We start from the raw sequence: 23,632 nt of genomic DNA, 5'->3' as shown, positions 1-23,632 counted from the left end.
TACAAAGAGAGCATTTGGGAAGGGCAACCCCTGTAGCCTATTAATCCTGCTCTGTTCCTTCCCTCACAAAAAAAAAAAAAAAAAAAATGTGTATATATATATATATATATATATATATATCTTCATCTTACTGTAACTGTCTTAGTTGCTCTTCTGTGTGCTGTTATCTGTTCAGTCGCTCTTACTCTGCACTTATTACTGCTTGTTAGTAGCTTTCTAATTTACTGCCTTCTGCACTTGTTTTTTTAGTCATTTGTTAATTTAATTGCATTTATTTGAACTGTATTTGCCGTAGTGTTGCTACACGCTCGGGTGTGCTGGGCTGCACTGAATTTTGAATTGTATTTACTGCTGTTTTAACTGCTTTTCTGTAACAAAAAAAAAATTCTAAGCTAGTTTCCTGCCTTTCCTGTAACTAGTCAAGTCCAGATACAGACTTGCTGTATCCAAGACTGTTGGTAAGCTTCTGAGCCCCCCAAGCCTTTCTGTGTTGGAGGGAAGCCTTCTAGCTTATCAGTGGGAGTGATAAGCACTAGGTAGCCTATCTACCATGGGAAGAGTGGGTTTTGCCCCTGAAATTGTAGTTCATTGGCCGTTTGGGCAGTTTTTCCATCTAATTTCTACTTTCTGGTTAAAAGCCTGTTTTGCATTTGGTCCCTGCCTTTCCTATAACTAGTGTAATCCAGGTACAGCTTTGCTGTATCCAGGACTGTTGGTAAGCTTCTGAGCCCCCAAGCCCTTTTGTGTTGGAGAGAAGCCTTTTAGCTTATCAGTGGGAGTGGTAAGCACTAGGTAACCTATCTACCACAGGAGGAGTGGTTTCTAGCCCAGAAATTATAGTTTATTGGCATTCGGGAAGCTTTTCCATCTTTTTCAACCTGCTGATTTAAAAGCCTGTGTTTGCGCTTGTTTCCTGCCTTTCCTGTTACTAGTCTAGTTCAGGTACAGATTTTCTGTATCCAGGACTCTAACATATGCGAGAGATGCAATTATACAAGTCAAACTGGAAGCTTCTGAGCTCCCCAAGCCTTTCCGTGTTGGAGGGAAGCCTTCTAGCTTATCAGTGGGAGTGGTAAGCACTAGGTAGCCTATCCTCCACGGGAAGAGTGAGTTTTGGCCAAGAAATTGTAGTTTATTTGGCCGTTTGGGCAGTTTTCCATCTCTTTCAACTTGCTGGCTTAAAAGCCTACGTTTGTACTTGTTTCCCGCCTTTCCTGTAACTAGTCTTGTCCAGGTACAGATTTGCTGTATTCCAGGGCTTTGTAAGCTTCTGAGATCCCCAAGCCTTTCTGCATTGGAGGGAAGCCTTCTAGCTTATCAGTGGGAGTGGTAAGCATTAGGTAGCCTATCTACCACAAGAGGAGTGGTTCCTGGCCCAGAAATTGTAGCTATTGGCCATTTGGGCAGTTTTTTTTCCATCTCTTTCAACATTCTGGTTTAAAAGCCGCACTTGCGCTTGTTTCCCACCTTTCCTGTAACTAGCCTAGTCCAGATACAGAGTTGTTGTATCCAGGACTGTTGGTAAGCTTCTGAGCCCTCTTATCAGTGGGAGTGGTAAGCAGTAGGTAGCCTGTCTACCATGAGAGGAGAGGTTCTTGGCCCAGAAATTGTAGTTAATTGACCATTTGGACAGTTTGTCCATCTGTTTCAACTTATTGGTTTAAAAGACCACATCTGCGCTTGTTTCCCATCTTTCCTGTAACTAACCTACTGGGTAGCACTAGAAAGCCTTAAACTGATACATGTCTTCTAGCTTAGGAGAGAGACTTTGGAGTGATTAAGTATCAGTTTTCTGTACTTTCTTTCTGTACTGTACTGTACTTAACTGTTTTCTGCCTAAATGCAGATTTTCCAATGTTTATTGTTATTTAAATGCTTGTTTTTTCACATATTGTACTTATGTGACTGCCTGCACTTTTAAAAAGTTGTTTTTTGTTTAAATAATTTGTTTTACTGTTGTAGGCTACACACTAAAGTGCAATAGCCTTTTCTGATCGTTTGCAGTCGTTTAAAGCTGTTTTAAGTGTATATTTTAGTGTTTTTGCCTTATCTTTTCAAAAAAAAAAAAAAAAAAAATTCCTTGTTTCCTGCCTTTCTAAGCTAGTATAGTCCAGTTTTCAGGCTAGTGCTGAATTCAGGGCTGTGATACTAGTTTGAGTTGCCCATACCTTACTTGGATAGAAGGAAGTTTCTCTGTTCACCTGTGAGAGAGGGGAGCTTTGAGCAACCTATCTGTCCCTGGAAGAGTGTTTCCAGCCCAGAAGTTAGTAGTTTATTGGACATTTTGGGCTAATTTGTATCTCTTTCATTACCCTACTATAAAAAATGCTTTTGCACGGTTTTGTGTACTGGGCAGTGCCAGTTAGCTACGGTTAAATTATTCCCGGCTCCACTAAGTCTCCTCTTCAGTTTTTCCCTTGAAACTAGCCTAACTCTCAACCTAAGCACTCAAAAAGCATCTTACAGCCCAGCACTTGCTCAGACCTAATAGCAAGCACTAATATACCCTGACTCTGATTGCCCAGCAGGGCAAGGCTCTTTATTCACCCCTCACCAACCAAGCGACTAAGCAGCTCACCCTACTATTCAGGCATGACCAAAGGGCAACTTCAGGTGCACTCTCCAGTCCAGCTGGTGAATCTGGGTATCCTGAGGCAATGTTACAACTGCCTCATGTACACAGACAACCCTCTCCTCCTACCATAAAACACTAACATATTTGAGAGATGCAATTATACAAGTCAAACTGGAAGCTAAGCTGTCTCCACCCAAGACTGGAACAGACAGTCAAGAGGACAAGGTTAACACTTGCACCACAACTCCAGCTGCACACAGACCTACTAAAACAGTACTGGCAAAAAATACACAAAATCATACTCGGAGGCTCTAAATAAAAACCTGCAAAAGCATCAGAGACCTCCAAAGCAGACAACAACCTGCACTTCCCGTCACAAACCAAACAACACATAAAACACAAAACCAGTGTGCCGCACAATCACAGCCCTTAAGGCGAAATAACACACCTAACACACTAGTAATAGGTGACTCTATAGTCAGGCACACTGACATCCCACTCACTAGGCTGGACAAGCAGAAGGTTACTGTTAGCTACCTGTCGGAAGCCAAAATCTGCCACATAACACAAGCACTCAGGTCACTCCAGAACAAGTACAAATATGACTCTGTCATTGTTCATGTTGGTGTGAATGACCTGAGATGTACCTCCCTGGACTACATGAAAAGAGACATGGAAGAGCTCTCTGATCATGTAGCCCAGGCTGGTATGACTCTGACCCTGAGTAGCATCCTGCCCTCACCAAGAATGATACCTCAGTATAAAGAAAAAATTATCAATTTCAACAATTGGCTAAGCTTCTGGTGTCATTCAAAGGGGATCCAGTGTCTGTCAGCCTGGGACGACATGCTCGACAAGCCGCATTGCTTCACAAGAGATGGCTTGCACCTGTCACCCCTAGGCTTTCGAATATTGGCCAAAGCTCTTGCTGCCCCCATAGTGCCTTTTTTTAGGCAAGGCTCAAAAGTCAAACCCACCTCCATAAACAGTACAATTAACAAAAAACTGAGGGTTATGCTACTCAACGCCAGGAGTTTAAATCTCAAAATGCATGCGCTCAAAGCACTCTTCAGTATGGAGAACGTCGACATCTGTGCAGTAACTGAAACCTGGTTCAAGGCTCCAGAGAGCACCCCAACATTACTGGGCTACACCTCATACCACACGTTTCAGCCACAGAACACGGACCGAAACACAAAAGGAGGGGGTGTATCCATATTCATCAAGGATACCTACACCTCCAGGTTAGTGGCGCAGCATGATACCTCTGAGATCATCCATGTGCAACTAACATCGGGCAAATCTGCAATGCAAATTGTAGCCTGCAACAGATCACCCTCCATGACCCAGGACCACCACTCCACCTTTCTTGAGACACTGGAAAACATGAAGTTCCTACCAAACACTGATATTGGGCCATTTCAATTACCCTACCATTCACTAGGAAAACTACTCTAGTACAAATTCCCAGGCCCAGCGCTTCCTGGAATTCATCAACTCAAATGCCCTGGATCAGCTGATAAACTCCCCCTACCAGAGGTGAAAACATATTGGACCTGGTCATCACCAACGTGGGCGACAGGTGTTCCACACCGGAGGTCAACCCGTCACTGGTTAGATCAGGCCATAAACTAATGGATGTCTACACCCCCCCCCCCCCCCCCAACTAAGGAAACCACAGTAAAAAACTTTTCTAAAGCAAACTTCACCTTAAGACAGAGGTGGTAAGATTCACAGCCCCCATGCTAAAGGATAATGCTGCCCAAGATGCAGAAACCTTTACAAATGCACTCTATGAGCACCTACAAGGATGCATGGATCATGCCATCCCTAGCAAAACCAAGACTCACTCCTCTGAGAGAAGGAAACCAGTTTGGTAGACTCTACAGTAAAAAGGCTATACCATAGAAGTAGGAAACTAGTTCAGAAAAAAAGCAAATCCCAAGAAGGAAAGACATCCCTGATCAGTATCAGTAAGCAACTGAGGTCCCTCGTGAAATCATCCAAGGCTAACTTCGAAAGAAAAATAGCCAAGGATTCAAAAGATAACCACGAAACCTTCTTTAGCTATATTAAGAATCTAAGTGGCAACTCACAGATATGCACTGAACTAGTACAAAATAGCACAAAATATACTGAACCTACTGATATTGCCAACATCCTGACAGATAGATTCAGTGCAAACTTCACCCCCCCCCTCTCACCTCCAAAAGGGCTCACAATAATACTGGAAAAGTGTAGTGTCCCAAAAATCACAGATGCACAGCTGAAAACAGCCCTTTCAAAAGCCAAAAACACAGCATCAGTGGGACCAGATGGTGTCCCAGGCTGCGTCTTGCATGAACTACAGAATGAACTAACCCCCCACCTAAGCACGCTGTTCAACCTCAGCCTCTCCACAGGCTACGTGCCCATAGAATGGCACACAGCAATGGTTATTCCTCTCCACAATGGAGGGGCCACAACTGACCCTGGTAACAGTTGCCCCATAAGCCTGACTAGCCTGGTCTGCAAGGCTATGGAGTGCATCATCATGGAATTCATTAACAAAGACATTGGAAACCTCCAAACACTTGCCCCAATCCAGTTCGGCGTTGTTAAAGGCAGATCATGCCTACTAAACCTGGTTGACTTCTTTGAGACATTCACCAATACCATAGATGAGGAAAAGGTAGTTCACACAGCCTACCTTGACATCGCCAAGTCTTTCTACACCATTCCCCACTCTGGTATTACAGAAAAACTCACCAGCCTGAACATAAACCCCTACGTCACGAGATGGGTTGCCAACTGGCTTACAGTCAGAACTCTCACACGGTAAGAATAGTGGGCTCCATGTCCTACTCTAAACCAGTCACAAGTGGTGTCCTGCAAGCCTCGGTCCTGGAACCCCTACTTTTTGGCATATACTTCTCAGAAGTACAGGCAAACACAGGAGGACTATGGCTAACCAAGTTCACTGATGACTGCAAACTGGGAGCCATAACTGACTCTCTGGCTGACACGGACATCCTCCAAAAGGGCCTTACTGAGACAGACACCTGGTATCAAAGTTATGGCCTCAAGCTAAATGCCAAAAAATGCATAGTCATCCCGTTTGAGAAAAACAAAACACCCACGAATTACCACATAGCTGGCAGCCCTCTTAATACAGAAGAGGTAATAAGATCTGGGAACCCAGGTAGATAGTAATCTCTCCTTTGACAATCATATTGCCAAAGTAGATAGGAAATCCTTCTATGTGGCCCATTTAATTACTAAAGGGTTCACATCTTGAAATAGAGGTCATAGCTATGATAGAGGTTATAGTGCCCCTCTACTCGTCACTCATTAGACCCATCATAGAGTACAATGCCCCATTTGGGATGTACCTCACAAGACACTTCTAACAACTGGAAAGACCACAAAAGTACCTCACAAAGAGGATTACTGGTCTCAAACATATGTCCTATGTAGCCCAACTGAAATAACTCCGGTTGTACTCAGTGACATATCACTTACTCAGAGGTGATCTCTCTCTGACTTACAAAGCCATGTCCAACTCAGAATTGATGGACATGCTCCACCTAAAGAATTCCAAGTCACTGTGAGCCACGCGCTCTAGTGAGCTAAACCTCGACACAACAATAAATAGAACATGCTGGAGGGATAGATTCCTGTCACAGAAACTCTCCATGCTTTGGAACAAAATTCCAGATTACATCAGGCAGAGCCCCTCACTAACACTCTTCAAGAGAAACCTTGATGAGTGGAAGGGTTACAGAAAATACACCCCTGGGGTCACTTTATCGGCACTGCTTGACAAGAGGATCAGTTAATTAATCAATGGGGTGGCAAAAGCCGACACACTCTGGCTAGGCTTGTAAATGCCCTCGGGCAGATTTCCTAGTACCTACCTAAGAACCTATTACAAGAATCAGTAGCACCCAGAGGTTTATAATAAAATACCAGAATTTTTGCTATGGATCTCTTTGGGAACCCCCCTGTAAAGGAACCAGTCAGATGCTTTAATGCCAATATGCTTAGCTGGTAGCTGTTACAAGCATCAGTATGGTATGAGAAGTTATCTATGTTTTCTGTGTTGCTTGAATATGAGAAACTGGCATTTTACATTTCATAGCTTAAATACAGACAGCAGTTGTTGCCTCTTGTCAGGTGAATAATTTAGAAGGAATATAGGAATTCAGTTTTTTTTCATCTGGGAAATGCAGTTTATAGGTGAAATTCAAATGTTGGGACCCATGAATCCTCCATTCTCAATCCAAGTCAAGTTCCCTAAACTTTTGAATTTTTTTTGCCACATTTCAGTTCCTACCATTAAAGTTAAAGCTGCCTGCTTTGAGAATGTCAGAGTGCAGAGGGTAGTGGTTGGAAATGGAGTGTGTGTGTGTGTGTGTGTGTGGGGGGTGACATCATTTTGTTGTAGGTAATTGAAAAAATATTGTCCACTTGTAAACCGGTTCAGACTGGCTTCTTAGCTCACAAAGACTAGAGAGAGAGAGAGAGAGAGAGAGAGACAGAAACAGACTGGAAGTGTAGATAAAACAGAGAGGATAACACTCAGGAGGCAAGTTAGGAGTTCTGTGAATCTACCTACCAACTGCAGAGGCAAAGGATACATTTTTTAATTTCAAGTAAGTAAAGAAAACTGGAAATAAATGTATCCGTAGAGCAGTGAATCGAGTTTTTAATGTTACTTTGAGTCCTGTACATTACAGCAAAATTGCCTTCAGAATTTCTTTCATTTAGGTAACAGAATGAGGTTAAAGACGAGTTGTAAGGAAAAGTCATAAAAGTATGAACTATAACTATGTCTGAGAACATGCATTCTATGCTCAGAAATGAAAGTATCATTTGTAGAAAATGCAGGAGAGTTGGATTCACTTTAATGAATTCTCTGCTGCTCTTTCTAGGTGCTTTTCATATCAGTATATATGGTGAGTTAATTAAGCCTGGCAGCCCTGCATAAAGACATGTAGGATGTAACTTTGTACAGAGTTTTGTGAAGGCATACTTATACCTTTGTAATAGAATTATATGTGCTACTTTGGCAACCTTTTTCATTTGATTCTGTGACTTTGCTGTCATCATTTTTGGCAGATTTAAATTACAAGAACGTACGGTGTGCTTGAGACTGGGATTTTTACTTCATATGTTTATGTTCAAGCAACAAAAGCCGAAATATTACAAAGGATTTTGTATAAATAATTTCTTTAAGTCATACTGTGATGTGCATTGGAAGTTTTCTTACAATTTTTCTCCAACTTCACTCCTTTGTGAGTTTGCAGTCTTGAAAGTCCTGTTACAAATGAATGCATTCCTTTGGGGGGAGACACTTTGTTGAAGTGTGGGGGGGGGGGGGGTTCTTGAATAATGAACTGATAGCACCCTGCTGACTTTGAATGAACACTTTGTTTAGGCATGAAGGTTAAACATTTATTTGGTGGATGGATTCTTCATGATTAATTACCTGCTGTTGAGCTGATTGATACGAAACACATGGTTCCCAGAAAAGGGGGGGGGGGGTCTGTGGGTCTGTTCTTTGGAATTTCTTTCACACACCACACACACACACACGCACATATATTCTCGGGACTACTTTTGTGTTGTGCTGTGCCATATTGCCTGCTGTTTTACTAGTTTTGTGCTGTTGACACAGCAGTCTGATATTTTCCAATCATTTATTCCTGTAGGAATAGACATTTCTTGTATCAGAAGGTTGAGTATATTTTGAAACGTTGTTTACACCTGCAAAAAGCAATGTGTGCAAGATACAGGTCTGGGAAATGGGCAAGATCTGATATTACAGTGGTGAAGAATGGTAGGTCTTAGACCAGTGCATTGGTGCATTTCTGTACGTTAAGCGGACACAACCTGTCATTTAGAATTAAAAGTCTTGGGGTTAGGAACCGATAGAAATTGTATAGCAGTGTTATGTAAGCTGCATTTTGTTTCCTAGCTTTTGCACCACTCCTAGACACATGCAGTCTGCATTGTAATGATCTAAAGATCTTGTGCAGTATGTTCTGATGGATTATATTATAGATGATGTGAGAAATTGGCCACTGATTAGGTTTCTTTAATTGCTGGGTACCTCCAGCCTTACGTTTGGCTGTCCCAAGCCTAGTGCACCAATGCACCTCAACTCACGTGAAGCAGATCTTATAAAAACAACCTTTGTCTCATTGCTATTTATTTTAAAGGGTCGGTTGCTGACTGACAGGGAGCATGCACAAGCTATAGTTTGCATATTAACATTGTAACTAACATCGAAAAAAACAACTTTTCTGTGTCTCTGCTTGATTCCTTGTACTTTAAAACTCCCTCACATGCAGATTACTTTGCAGTGACTGTTCCCCCAGAAAACAAAGTTGTTGCAAATTTCCACCTTATACCCATTGCACACCACTACTGACAATCACTTACACAAAGATCTTTAACTCTTGAAATTTGAAATTCCAAAGCATGATCTGCATAAAACGAATGTCCACCTAAAATAGAAATGCAAATGTACATCTTATTGACCTAGGATAGACATAGATACAGTCACTTCTAAAATTATTTATGAAACAGCAGCCTTTTCTAGAAATGTCTGTCTACCTATACCTATCTACTCCCCTCACTAATGTATGGCGCTCCTCTATTAACTAACTTGTCTGCCACACTTACTTCAAAATTGGAAGTCTGTTATAATAAGATTTCTAAATTTGTCGCCAAAGCCAAATACTCCTCCCATCACTGTATTGCCCTTAATTTGTTACACAGGCTTGAACTCTCCAACCATCTAGACTATCTTCAGATTACCACAACCCACAAACTAATCTTTCAACCCTCTATAAGTGCCCTGCTCTATGCAACATCCTTCTCCCCTGCACCCCTCAGAGAACTCTCAGATCTACTCACCAAAACCTAATCTGTGTCCAAAAATCCAATCGCCCTGCTGGTCAGCTCCTGCTATCCTTTTTCTTAGCAAAAAAAAAAAATATTTTCTTCCTTCCTCTCTAAGGACCTGTGCAAACTTTGAAAACTTTAAATCTCCATTACATTCCTACATTTACTCTAACAGGAAATGCAACTGCATTCTCCCCACCTAGTCCTATAAGTTTCTCTCCACATCTAAACCCCTCTCCAGCTATGATTACTAGCCTCTCTAGCTATGATCTGTAGGCTACCACACATATGTACATATTGTAAATATGACATTTGTACCATGTACCTAAGAATCTACACCTGCTCTCTAACATGAAATTTAACTGTAAACTGTTCATTAATAGTATTGTGTCTGTATCTAAAGGTAACATGTACCTAAGAAATTACACCTGCTCTCTAGCTTGAAACATAATTGTAAATTGTTCTTCTTTTCTGTATTGTATCTGTATCTAAACTTTGTAACATGGAGCTTTTCTCCCCGGGCCTCCACTGAAAACAGGCTCCCTGAGCCCAGTGGACATCCCCGGTCATCAAACTGGAAATGAATGAATAAATAAATAAATAGCTCATCAGAAAGGCCATTTTCTACTATGTAATACTCCCTTGCCTGTTGATGTAAAACACCACTACGTTGTAAAACATTGCTAGTAATGTAGTATATATTAACACAGGTAAATTACCATATTTGTCTTAACTTGTATAATTGCCTATGGTTGTGGATGTGGCTGAAATGGGTCCAAGTACAAAGCTCATAGAGCCAGTTAACAAATATGGAGTAAGTAATTGCATTTGTTTCTCAATACTGAACCCCTCCCCTCCAGCCTATACAAGGCCATTGTATATTGTTTTGGTGCAAGACCTTCTCATCTCCCATTATTAGTATATGCAGGCAATGAATGCTAAACAGTGGCTTTTGCCAGTTGTGGGCAAACTGTCTGGTGGGCATCAGTTGATGGAATAAAAAAAAAAATGTCTTTGGGTTCAAACCAAATGTTTTGATTGCTGTTGTGTATTTTACTGTCTAGGCCAAAGGTTCGAAAGGGTCAGATGCTGGTGAATAACTGTTTAAAGACGTACATTTTCTGACGGTGTTAATGCAGATTCATATGTCTTACTTGACAACCTCCTCAGCATTGTGTGTGTCTTTTGAGTTGAACAGTGGAGCACCATCATTTTAGACTTGTGTGGGAGTAGGATTTACAGAAGGCGTTGCAGTTTTTTTGAAAAGAGGGTGAGAATTTATATGTATGGAATGATATGTTTTTATGTATGCTCTAAGAATATTCCAGAAACATGCACAGTTGAACATGTTAAGGCAGAAAACCTTGAGAGAGTTATTAATGTGTTTATTCCATTCAGATAACCAAAGGATCTGCGGTTGTGCTGCAAGATTCTGTGGCCAAATTGAGCTCTTTGCTTTGCTTGGGTGTGTCTCTTGGTGTATCATTGAAACTGGTCATTTCAATCAAGTAGATCTAACTGTTAATACTTATTCCACTGCAGAGTATACAGTTAGTTACTAAAACCTAATACTAAACAGTACCAATGGTGCTGACTGAAGCAGTCTCTGACCTGGCAGGTATTGAACCCTGACTGCACACTTGCTCCATCTTGATAATCATTCCTCTTGAATATACTTCATTGATTTAGTCTATCCAGATGACTATGTCAGTTGGGCTTTTGTTAAAGCTGGGAAGATAATACGGCTGATACTGGCCGAGTAATGTTTCAGTAGTATGTAAAGCAGCTATGCTATATACTTACCAAGTCTGACTTTGCTAGTGTCTTTGTTCAATCGTATGTTACATAATGTAAAGGACAGTCTTGTGGCTTCAATGAGGTCACATATTTACTGATTTGGTATTGCATAATAAATGATTTAAGTCCAGTTTGCAAAAGGTGCTGATATGTGCTGCATTTGTAAGTAGGAATGCAGTGAATGAGAATGACTGAGGTGCAGGTTTCCAGATTTTTTTAGTGATGCACACTGTGTTTTCTGACCATAAGCATGTCGCATAATTACTTCAGCTCTCTGCTCCCAGGTCATGTCAGAGAAAAGGAATTCAGACCTTGCTGACCCTACTCACCATAAAATGTACCTGTATGGTATGCATATGCACATCCTGTACATAACTATTGTACAAGTTCAGTTGAGCTGCTTCAGGGAGGGGTGGTGGACTGGTCAAATAAGAGTTTTTTTAAAAATTTGTAACCAGAAATTTCCACTTTCTTTTGCTGCAGTGAGCTGTGATAGTAACATATTCAAGAAGAAAGGAGAATCCCTTAAAAAAAGTACAGAAAGATAAGCTGTCCTCTTGGAGCTTATAATTTTCAGTGGAGTTTTAAGGGAAAAAACTTCAAATGTACATAAAACACACAATCGGTCACGGATGTACACAGATGAGAACAGTTGTGCATCTGTAAACTGAGAAATACAAATCTGACTTAGTTAATGCGGTTCTTATCTACTTACCATTAACCAACACTTGTATTGTGCAGACAAATGTGGAAAGCTGCATGCAAAGCACGTCTGGAAATGATGTCATACAAGTTTTATTATACCACTGCTGCATTTTATCTGGTGAAATGTTTCTTTAAATGTGTGCTTAAGTGCCTCTTTATCTGAGTTGGACCTTAGACTAAAGGTGACTCTTACAAAGCTTGCTTACATAGTTAATGTAGCATGCAGCTCCCTATCTGTTTGTAGATTTATGTAGGAGGCTAGCAGGAGAGGACTGGAGCACTCATTCAGACTCGTTAGGTTAGTACTTCAATCAGTACAGGACAGTCACATGTATACATTATTTCATGGGCAACATTTAACTACAAAATGTACATTTTAAAGCAGCAAGGTGATTTTTAAAACGGTTAAGTGAATTTCAGCCAAAATAATGTATTTAAATGCAGGAAAGTAATAACACTAGAAGAGTACAGCACAGTTGCATGTGTATGTAGTCTATGGGCAACATTTAATTGCACAGCAAATCTGGAAAACTTGCATTATAAAGCAGGAAGATTTTTTTTTTCTTTTGGTTTTAAATAGTTAAGTAAATTTTAGCTGAAATATCTTTAAATGCAGGTAATCAAACTAGAATTGCAGGTGGATTTAATGTGTTATGTAGTAATGACAGAATGAAATTCCTATTCCGTGGTAAGCATCCTTCTTTTCTTTTTGCAAGTAACACGGTAAGTCACACAGCGGTAGTTTTCTATTTGTTTAGTTTTATTCCAGCCTGCTTATCCCATAGTTCTTGACCGATCATTAACAAGTCTCAGCAGAATCCGGGATACATCCAGAAATAATCGGGGACACTTTTAAAATATTAGTACTATTAGCTGTAGACATTGAAGTGATAAGAGAATGTGAATTAATATACATTTTCTGAAGTAAAAAGCCTATAAACTCTATTAAGTGTAATTCATTACCCTTTCTCCTAAAGGCAGTCTTGGGAGGGATTAAGAGGGACAGAGCTAATTTATGATTGAAAATCAAGGACAGTTAGGGTGTGGTTTATCATCTTGCTGCCATGGGTTCTGCTCCTGTACAGTCATTTATTTCCCTTTCTTTCTGAAAAGAAGATTCTGGCTGGCAACATTCAGTTAGCCCCTGCCTCCAGCCTCAGTACAGCACTATACATACCTGCCCACTTGAATTTCCAGGTGTGCTATGATTATTGCGCAACTGCCCTGTCCTACCCTATGCTTCCACTAGGGGTTAAGTCAGGCTTCTGCTCAGCATGGAAAACTGTACTCTAGTACCCTTCTCACACTGTCTTTGACCAGGATACATTCCAATGGTGACTGTCTCAACTTCTGACCTATGTTAGTGTGACTGCCCAGAAAATATTTGATTTTCCTTCGGCTTCTCTTTGTCCCAATTATAAATGCCAGTTTTGCATTTTTTTGTAATAACTATTCCTGGTGTGTACATAATTGCACTTGGCTGTCTTTATTTTCTCTTAAACTTGAAGGTCACATCTTCATCCCCCCAACAAGCCTTCACACACACAAACTAAGCCTTCTGCACTACACCTGCAAAGGGATACTGACACTGTAAATCCCTTTTTATAGTACAGACTACTGAGATCATGGAAATAATATGCTCAGGGTTATGTCTTATGGAGATGGGAACTAATGGGACATGAATGCCCAAATAAGAACTGTTCTGTATAAAGATGGGTAAATGGTAACTCTGTTAAAAAAACAAAATAAAAACAGGGTGTTTACTCAGCAATCTTCCCTACTACTGTAAGGCTTTACAACAAATTGCTATACAGTTTCTACATACCACCTGTTGTATAGTTTTGTATAGAAAAGTGACCACTCTATTCAGATGTTTTGGTCAAACATGCCTCAAAACAGACCAGTTTATCAAAAGGGCAAAAATATTTAAAACTATGGTAAGAAAAACTTTGGCAATGCCCCGGGCTAGGATTTTTAATTTATTTATTTTTTTTGTTGAGTAAGCTAGTCTGGCTAGGCAAATGCCCTTTAGATGGCCATTTACTGTTGAGGTAGGGGAATAAAAAACATCAAGTGATAACAAAGGGTGTATATACTTACAAAGCAGACATATGTACTTAATCACTGACACAGGCCATGATTGTAGGTTTACAGAGCAAACTGTGAATGCTTGTTCTTCTTTTGACTTTTCCCGGTTAGGGGTCGCCACAGCGGAACTCCAGTCCACTAATGATTGGCAGTAGATTTTACGGTGCCGCGGTACCAGCTCGATGCCCAACCTTCAATGAAGGCATGTCCATTCACGCATGTCTTTCGAATGCCACTCGACTGCGGGGAGGACATGCAGACTCCACACAGAAGGTGCTCCAACTGAGAATCGAACGGGAGAACCTCTTACTGTATGGCGACAACGCTACCACTGCACCACTGCGGCTTACAGAGCAAACCGTAGGTAAGAAGGTAATGACTTGGTAAATGTGAGGAGATGAAGTAGAAGTCTGTGTAAAGGGATGTGGTGGGAAAATAAGAAGATGGGGGTGATGGTGGTACCCTGTCTGTATGCCTAGAAGGAAGGTGGAACTGGCTGAAGTACAGATTAACAGAGGAATGGGAAATGGATGTTCATTGTTCTTTTGTTTTAGATAGTAGACCAGAGAGGCAGAAATATTATGCAGCATCAGCATCTTGTGAAAGTGATGTCTGAAGGATTAGGAAAAGAAAACTTCTGTGGTATCTGAATGGAATGCTGAACCTGAAGGCGGAATCCGATTCAGAAGTGCATAATTATTTTAAGTTTACCAAGGGGGGTACAGTTGTAGAAAGTGGGGAGTTTCAGAAGTTATTGATTTTAAATGATGCATGTCTGATGTAATATAGCAATAACCCACGCCTGGGTGTGGGTAATGCTGGATTTACCCATGGGGACAGAACAAAGCCAACCGTGGGTAAATCCAGCATTACCCACACTCAGAAGTGGGTTATTGCTATTATACAATGACATTATTTAAGAAAAAAAATAATTACTTTTCTTAAATAATGGCATTGTATAATGCCTCCTTGCTGCCCTTCCGCAGCTGTCTGGTATTCCACGGAAGTTCTGATGTACTGCGCATGCCTACGCAGTACATCAGAGCTGTGGGCAAAAGCAATGGAGAAAGCAAGATCTCCATTGCTTTTTACTGTTTTGCTATGTTAAATGGGTTTAACATAGCGAGACAGCTTTAAAAAAAGCAACGGAGAATCTCCGTTGCTTATTTTAAAGCTGTCTCGCTATGTTAAACCCATTTAACATAGCGAGACAGTTTTGAAAAAAGCAACGGAGAAAGCAAGATCTCTGTTGCTTTTTACAAAGTGTTTCGCTATGTTAAATGGGTTTAACACAGCGAGACAGCTTTAAAATAAGCAATGGAGATCTCCGTTGCTTATTTTAAAGCTCTCACTATGTTAAACCCATTTAACATAGCGAGACAGGTTTAAAAAAAAGGCAACGGAGAAAGCAAGATCTCCATTGCTTTTTACACACTGTGTCGCTATGTTAAAGGAGTTTAAACGAGACAGCTTTAAAAAAAGCAACGGAGACCTCCGTTGCTTTTTTTAAATCTGTGTCGCTATGTTAAACTCTTTTAACATAGCGAGACAGTGCTTTAAAAAAGACTTATACTAATGGAAAAAGTCCGGGCGACCGGACCTTTTTCCATTAGTATAAGTCAATTTACAACGTGCATGCTGGCCAATCAGCGTGCGCGTTTTGGAATATTAATGGGGGGGGGGTCATGGTATAATTATATGTATAGCACTGTGTGTTAGGGCTATGGGCAGTGAGAAACTACAATTTGTATTACAAAAATACAATTGCACATTTCTAGCAGCTGGATATTTTGTTGTGTTCTTTCTCAGCCATATCCACACTGGTACCCAAATACTTTATTTAATTAGCAATGTAGATGTGAAAAGCCACAGGTTATGCAATCAAAATGGAAGGTTAAAGAATAGATATGCAGCAATACGGGTCTATATTAGCTGAGCGAAAGTCTGTTAGAATACGTAAACGTTGACACGTATTGCGCAAAATGTAAAGCAAACGTACAAAAGTGCGATTTCGGAAATGTCGAATTACTCTGATTGGCCCGTCTGTGGAATAGCTGTATAAGGTAAGTGTTGGATAGTTACGGACTTTAAGGTTAGGGTGCGGGTTAAGGTAAGTGCATAGATAGGTTTTGTATGTTAGATTTAGTGTAGGGTTAGAAGTAGGGTTTTGTTAAATGTATATATGTGGATTATTTATTTTGTTTGTGTATACTTTCGTTGGGGAAGTGTGTAGTAGTTACGGACCTTAGGGTTAGGGAGGGGTTAAGGATAGTGCATAGATAGTTCTGTAAGTGGGGTTTAGTGTCGGGTGTTTGTGCTTTACTTTAGGGTAAGAAGTAGGGTTTGGTTAGTGTATGTATGTTCTTTATTTATTTTGTTTGGGTAGGTAGTATGTAGCGGGTGGTGGGGTTGGCCGAGTATGACAGTTCGACATTTAAAATTTTGCGGTTTAGTGCATCTGGGATATCCGTGGTTCATGCAGTACATGTCAGGGTTTTAGTATTCACTTAATAGTATTTTTGCTCTCGTAATATAGACCTCAGCAATATGTAACTGGGCATTAATGTACTATGTTAGCAAATGGAAGTGTTTTTCCTTCTTTTTCATTCCCACAACAGCTGTCTTGCCAGTAGTTGTGCTCTGGACTTCTTGTATGAATGGTCAAATTGCAAACTGTTTTTTGAAGAGGAGATAAGTTCCCGCTACATGTCTGATGGGAGAGGGGTCGGCGGCAAGTCCGCTACATCTCTCAAACTTGTATATACCAACTCAATGAAGGGGGGCATTACAATCAAAAAGGGCATAACTCACTGGTGTGATTTTCTGTGGAGGATTTCCAATCCCCCAACTTCAAATTCAACATGCAAAGAAACTTTATTGTCATTTAGGAAACATAAGTGCTACCTAAACGAAATTTTGAGTGTCAGATCTTTTACAGGAGAAAACAAACACACAAAGACGGACATGATGGGTATTAAAGAATAAACAATAACTATAGTACAAAAGTAAATATCTAAGTAGCTGATGCACATGGTTGTACACTGTTTATTACACTGGACAACACTGACTACTAGATGTTTAACACATAAAAAGAAAAGTACACTATACACAGAGGTGAGATTGGGTGATATTGCATATAAGAAAGTGACTGGAATTGCACATAAATGAGAATATATTAATTTTAGTATGCAAAAAATAGAATTACTGTATGGAAAAAGAGCGTAACAATCTATTTAGTTTTGATACATCCATATTTATGTCTGCATTAATGAGTCTTGCAGTTAGATAAAAACTGTTCATGAATCTGGAGGTCCTGCAGTGGATACTCCAGAACCTTCTACCAGAAGCAAGTTTAGCGACCCAACCACACGCTGGATGAGAAGTGTCAGTACAAGTGTAAGGACCCAACCATATGCTGGATGAGAAGTGTCACTCATTATTTTGTGGGAGCTGTTTTTACATCTCAGTTCAAAGAGCTGTAAGGTAGGAAGATGAGTGCCCATGATCTTTTCTGCTGTTCTTATTATTTTTTGCAGCTTATTCCTTTTGCTATTGTGCTGTTACCGAACCATACAGTGCATTTGCTGGTGATAATGCTCTTGATGGCTCCTATATATAAGGCAATTACAGCATTCAGAGAAAGCTTTGCTTTTCTCAGCTTCCTTAGGAAGTGTAGTCACTGGTGGGCTTTAATTAGCTGGTCTATGTTTGTACTTCAAGAAAGATCCTCGGATATGTGTACCCACAGGAACTTTGTAGTTTGGACTCTCTCCACTTCTTCACCATTGATCTTGAGGGGCAGCTGCACAGCAGAGCTGTTTCTGAAGTCAATAATAACTTCTTTTGTTTTATTGACGTTTAGGTCCGAATTGTTATTGCACCATTCAATCAGGGAGTTGACCTCATTCCTACACCCACTCTCATCATCAGCACTTATGAGTCCCACCACTGTAGTGTCATCTGCGAATTTGATGATGTGGTTGTTGCTAGCTTTTGCAGAGCAGTCATGGGTAAGGACTGTGAACAGTAGAGGACTCAGCACACAGCCCTGGGGTACTCTGGCATTGATTGTAATACTCCCTGAATTGGAAACACCGTATTGAATGCACTGAACTTCTTGAACCTCGAGCAAATGACTCTCAAGAAGTCAATCTTCTTTCATCAGTATGGTGACATACTTCACCTGTTTAATTTATCCCTTTGAGCCAGGGTCCCAAAGGTGGAGAAATCTTATTGTGAAGTGGGAAAATTACACAGAAAGGATAAGGGCATCCTGGTACAGCATAATCTTGACAGTTGTGGAGAGATTTTTGTAATTCATGTTCTTGCCTAAAACATCACACACACACACACACACACACACACACACACACACACACACACACACACACACACACACACACACACACACACACACATTTTGAAATGATTATAGAACTTAAAAATCAGGATTCATTTAACCGTAACTTATTCTTAAAAGCAGTGTGTAACAAATGTTACTTACATTATGCTGTTAATGGGATACCCAGAATACACTACCTAGTATTCTGCCTAATTCTCAATGTGTGCTACACATGGTACATACCCCTGGATTAGCATTGTAGGTCTGAACCAATTACAGTTAGTCCCCTTGGGGTTGGTGAGCTGTCAGAAATGCTTCTCTGCCATATTCCCACAGTGGATCCCTCAGGAATTATTTGCTTGATGCACTGTGACTTCACATAATTAAGTGAGTAGGGGGTTCCCTATCATACCTCTCAATGATTTTTACCTCATGGGTTTGGTGTGTTCCTCATAAATTTGAGGTTTTCTAGATATCTGTAGCAAATCGGTGAGGACTGAATTCACTAAATTACAGGCATTTGAGTTTCAAAATTCATATACTTCAGAAAATGCATGGTAACTTAAGACATTTTACTCTAGTGACTTTCTAAGTTTTGTAAGAGGAATATTTAAAATCTGTCCCTATTTATAGGGATTTGTTCCTTCATTTTTTTTGGCTTTGTCCAGATTTTTTGTGCTAAGAAGTGAGAGGTATGTACCCTATAGAATGGAAAGTAGCTGAAACCTTGTTGTTTGACTGTAGCAAGAAAGGTTTTCTGAGTTGTAAGAATAGCAGACAGGTAAGTATTAATACAGAAATGACAATTTGTGTGCACTTAACAGTGCCATAGAGAGAGGTTCATTTTCTGAAGGATATGAAATGTGCATTAAAATGCATCATTTAGTGACAGTCCATGGTGATTGGCAGAAAACTACACATTTTCTGATAGAAAAGCCAAAAATATTAGAAATCTGGACATTTAAGAGGTAACCCATCTCAGAGCTAGTAGTTACATGTGAGTCTTTTATCTAGTCAGTTACATGTGAGTCTTTTATCTAGTCCTCTCTCAGAAAAGTGAAGATATTTTTTTTTAATCTGGAGTTTTTACTGACGTCATTGTTTTGTGCACTTTTATGTTGTTCCCCATTCCTAGGTTTATACCTCATACTCATAATAACAGCCATGAAACACAAAATGGTGCAAGGTTAGGCAAATTTAAAAGTTGGAGTAACTGGTTTACCCTCAAACACACACACACTATTTACTACACCCCCACCCTGTGTAGTAAATATATCTTTGCAATTTAGAATGCTTGTATGTTTTCCACATGTAATCCTCAAATGCCTTGACTAGAAAACGTGTTTGCAGTTTGTAATGCGTGTGTGCTTATCTTGTGACCTTGCTTTCCACAAAAAACTCATAAGTAAATCTTCAGATTCCTCCCTTGACACCTCATTCTACATGTATACATTCACAGGAGGTGCTGGGATTGGAAGTCTTCTTTTAAAACAACAACTGTATATTATGACTGCTTATAAATGAGCAGCTGAGAAAGCCCTTGTGCTAGAATTCCTATAGCAGTTTTACACCCGTACTGTTCATTTCATCTCTGCTGTGTATAAAATAAATTCTTTTTTTTCTGGACCAGCTGGAGTATATATATGGTGGAAATAAAGGACCTATCAGAACAAGCAGTTTGATGTTCAGCATGCCACAAGTTAATTTTAACAAGCTGATGTGTGAACAAAATGGAGAGGGACTGATAGTTATGTTGCATAGTCAATTTTATAATACATCTAAGTGCTGCATTATACACTTTCCCTTCTGGATATGAATCTCCCCTCTCAAATATTGTGTGTCCATGATGTATATATTTTTCTTGCACTTAATCTGGACCCTGTGGACTTGCTTTGTTTGAGTAAACAAGTTTATGTGGCTGGTAGTCGGGGGGGGGGGGGTTGGTATCCTGAGCAGGTGGGCTTGAAGCACCTGTTGTAAGACTGATAGATACAGAGCTTTATAATGGAGTCTTGACATCTGGCTGCATTATGGCATTGCTAGTCTGTAGGAAAGATTAACTCTGTAATGCTCTGTTAAGGTCAAGTTTTAATAATTAATTTTATTGCAGGTATAACCAACAGCAGCTGTGTTTGCGCCCGTATAATTATTAACTTAGCAGCATGTAGCACAAAGGATGCTTATGTTTATGAATTGCTTTAGGCATGATTTTTTTGTACCATCTCTACCCTGTGTAAAGATTCATGTTACTGAGTCTGGTAAACAGGACTATCTTGTTACCTTTTTAAATTTGCCTTGCAAAGGCTTTTTCATTTTCCACTGCTTGGGATATTTGGATTGAGATCTGCATATGGACATCTGAAAAGTATAAGCATAACAGGACCATTCTTTGCTTTCTACTTTCTGGACTGGGGTCTGCATGTTAGGACATAATACTAATGTAGGGGGGTTTAACTAAGCTAGATGATTAGCATGTGTCTCTCTCTGGATCATCAGTGATGAGGAACAATATGTTCTTCATTGCAAGGCTGGCCTCATTTCTTTATATTACTTCTGTGCATTGTAATTTATACATTTATGGTCCTTGTATAGACTTGCTACTTTTATGGTCCTTCTTTTTCTGTCAACAAATATCTTTCCCATGTAAGGAAAAAGATGATGCCCTAAGAAAATGTCTGGGGCAGGTTTATTGTCTCCATTATCAAGTTATCACAGGACAAAATAATGCCTCGAGTGTTTTTGAATGTTATCTAAGAACATTTTACAAAAACTTTGATTTCAGTGTCTCAGTTAAAAGAAAAAAGTCAGAGCTCTGCTTTGGCTAAGCTCCACATAACATGCTTTTGGGTTAATAAGCAAGCATTTCCCATTTATTAGTTAATCTGTCTAAAACCAATTTAATGCTGCTTGCAACAAGGCAGAAATTGTACAATCCCCCTGGGCCATGCAAGTTGCCTGTAAAAAGGGAACATTATTTCTAATACCACAAAATAAAAGTATCTTGGACAGACCCTAGACCCTCACCCTTATCTTCTATAAGTCACACAAACACATTTATCAATAAAACGCTGACCCAACAAAAAGTTTTTGCTACAAAATAACTCCTTTCTCCAGCAATGAGCAGTCCCTGGCATGCAATGTCCTCATTCCAAAAATAGAGCTAAGCCTCCCTCTACTTACTTAGTATTACAATGCAATCACAAGAGTATGCAAACCTCATTGAATAAGGTTTGCCTTTCCAGCAGAAGCCAATGCCCATTGTTTCTTCTTACTCAAAGGTATAAACTACCTACTCATGAACTACAGAGCTACTCTAATTTTTAGCTCACTTTTTAAAGTCATCAAGCAAGGCCAGTGGTCCATATTAAATTCAAAGCTACAGTTTTGAGAATAAAGTTATTCGCTCAGCTGTAATCAAGGTGGTTCCCTTTATCTAAGTAGATCCAGATTCAAAACATAAAAAGTAAAACCCTTCCCTAAATTCAGTCCAGATATCTGGAATCACCTCCCTCCAGAAGTTAGACAACAAACATTGCTTCAAATATTCAGAAAAGAACTAAAAGAGCATACCTTAAAGGAAACGACTTCTAACAGCTTCTCTGACAATGGCTAGTAAAGTCTTTTGCACTGCAGTAATGTACAAAGGAAAACCACCTTATTTCTTTTCAAGCCTGTGATTTATCTGATTAACTCAAATGGACGTATTGTATACATTTTATTTACTTTTAAATACCTATGTGATTGGTTAACGCAAAAGAATTAATTAATGTCTGTATTCCATTTCCTAGCTGTAGCTTTGTTAAACATCTCTTACTGTATAGTTTACTCCATTGTAATACAATGTCTGTGAAACACAATGTCCATTTTTTCTGTTGCCTCATAGTCTGGGTTGTGCCTGAAAAGGGTCTTCTGGTCAGTCTTCCTGTCCTTTTATTAAAATGAAATATTTTCAGTTATCTGGAGCAGTGTTGGAAATAATTAAAAAAGGGCACAGTAACTAGTTGAAAACCATGAATGTTTTCCTTAATTGTACAGTACAAGTTGATACAAATGTATGCCTCTCTCCACAAGCACCATTGTGGTAATGCATGTATATATGTGTTTACTTGTTATTTCATAACTGAACAATGCCAGTGAGAAAAGCTGCAGAGTGAAATGATGCTGTTAAAACACTTACTGGTGCTGTTTGTTCGTAATACATTTGTAGTATCTGTCCTATGAAAACAGTATTCTCTGAAATGCACTTTAAGTTATTCATTGGGATAGGAATGATGTTTTAGTTAGAGCTAGCTTCAAAGAAGCTGTCTAGTTTCAGATGCCCATCTAGATACAAGGAAATCTTTTATTTGAGCATTCTACTCAAATTGTGAAGAATTAATCTCGTGCATTATATCACTGGTGAACTGTCAATTTTCACACAGACACATCCTGTCCCCACCCTTTGTTTTTAGGTAATGATCACTGTAAGCTTTTTATGTGACTTTTTCCAGATTATACTCTTCCAGACCCAGTACTCAGAATGTTGGAACATACATTGCATTGCCCATTTTTGCCAACGTTTAGGTAAGCACTTTAATTTTAAACTTTTTTTCCTAGATTTTCAACTCATTTTATTATTACTGTGACTTTTCTGTGCTCCTGTATTGCACATTTTTCACATTCTCAGCTGCTCAACACAAATAACTCTGCTCAGTCTTTATTCTTTTGACAGCAAATTTATTTAATTTTTTTTCATTTTGCAGACTTTAACAGCATAACTCTTTTTTCACAGTTTATACATGCTTGACTAATAGCAGGGAATTTATCTTACAGCTAATCCTGCTGTAAAAGGCTTCTGATCTCTGTTTATCTTGCTTCTCATTTCTTCTTTCTTTCAAAGTCACTATGCAGTCTTTAATGAGCTGTTTGGTTTATAATAAAGAACTTTTGTTTTGCTAGATGTGTGCACATCCAAGGGTCTCTAACTTGAGCAAGTTAAACTGAAATGCTTTACCCACTCCTACAACATGTTGCTACCATTCACATTAGAATAAGTGCACTCAGAAATTCTGCTTGCATTTGAAATTTCTAGTCACTTTGTAATGGTTTTCCTGCAAGTCTTACAAGTTTGTATTTTAGCATTCTTTTGCAAATACTGTAGTGTTTCCTTCAGGTTTGGAAAATGCTGCTTTTGTTAATAAGTTATAATACTCTCTTCACTGTCCACTGTTCCTTTATATCCATTTTATGGTGTT

The 23,632-nt window shown here is 39.6% G+C and overlaps 1 protein-coding gene across 2 annotated transcripts in view; it reads left to right on the top strand.

Moving 5' to 3' along the window:
* The first annotated feature begins 7,065 nt into the window (after positions 1 to 7,065).
* MDK (midkine) overlaps positions 7,066 to 23,632 on the top strand; it is a 241,954-nt gene continuing 225,387 nt past the window's right edge. Inside the window, exons 1-2 of one of the 2 annotated variants that reach the window (XM_044082626.1) lie at positions 7,066 to 7,209; positions 22,889 to 22,961. In XM_044082626.1, the coding sequence (XP_043938561.1) occupies positions 22,918 to 22,961 (44 nt within the window). In that variant the 5' untranslated portion in view covers positions 7,066 to 7,209; positions 22,889 to 22,917. The remainder of the gene's footprint in view (positions 7,210 to 22,888; positions 22,962 to 23,632) is intronic. The other variant, XM_044082627.1, reaches the window with a different exon arrangement.

This window comes from Protopterus annectens, chromosome 9.part0, assembly GCF_019279795.1.
Source record: "Protopterus annectens isolate FY-2018-M chromosome 9.part0, PAN1.0, whole genome shotgun sequence".
Lineage (NCBI taxonomy): Eukaryota > Metazoa > Chordata > Ceratodontiformes > Protopteridae > Protopterus > Protopterus annectens.
Note: the sequence above shows the minus strand (reverse complement) of the source record. Positions and strands in the feature narration are given on the sequence as shown.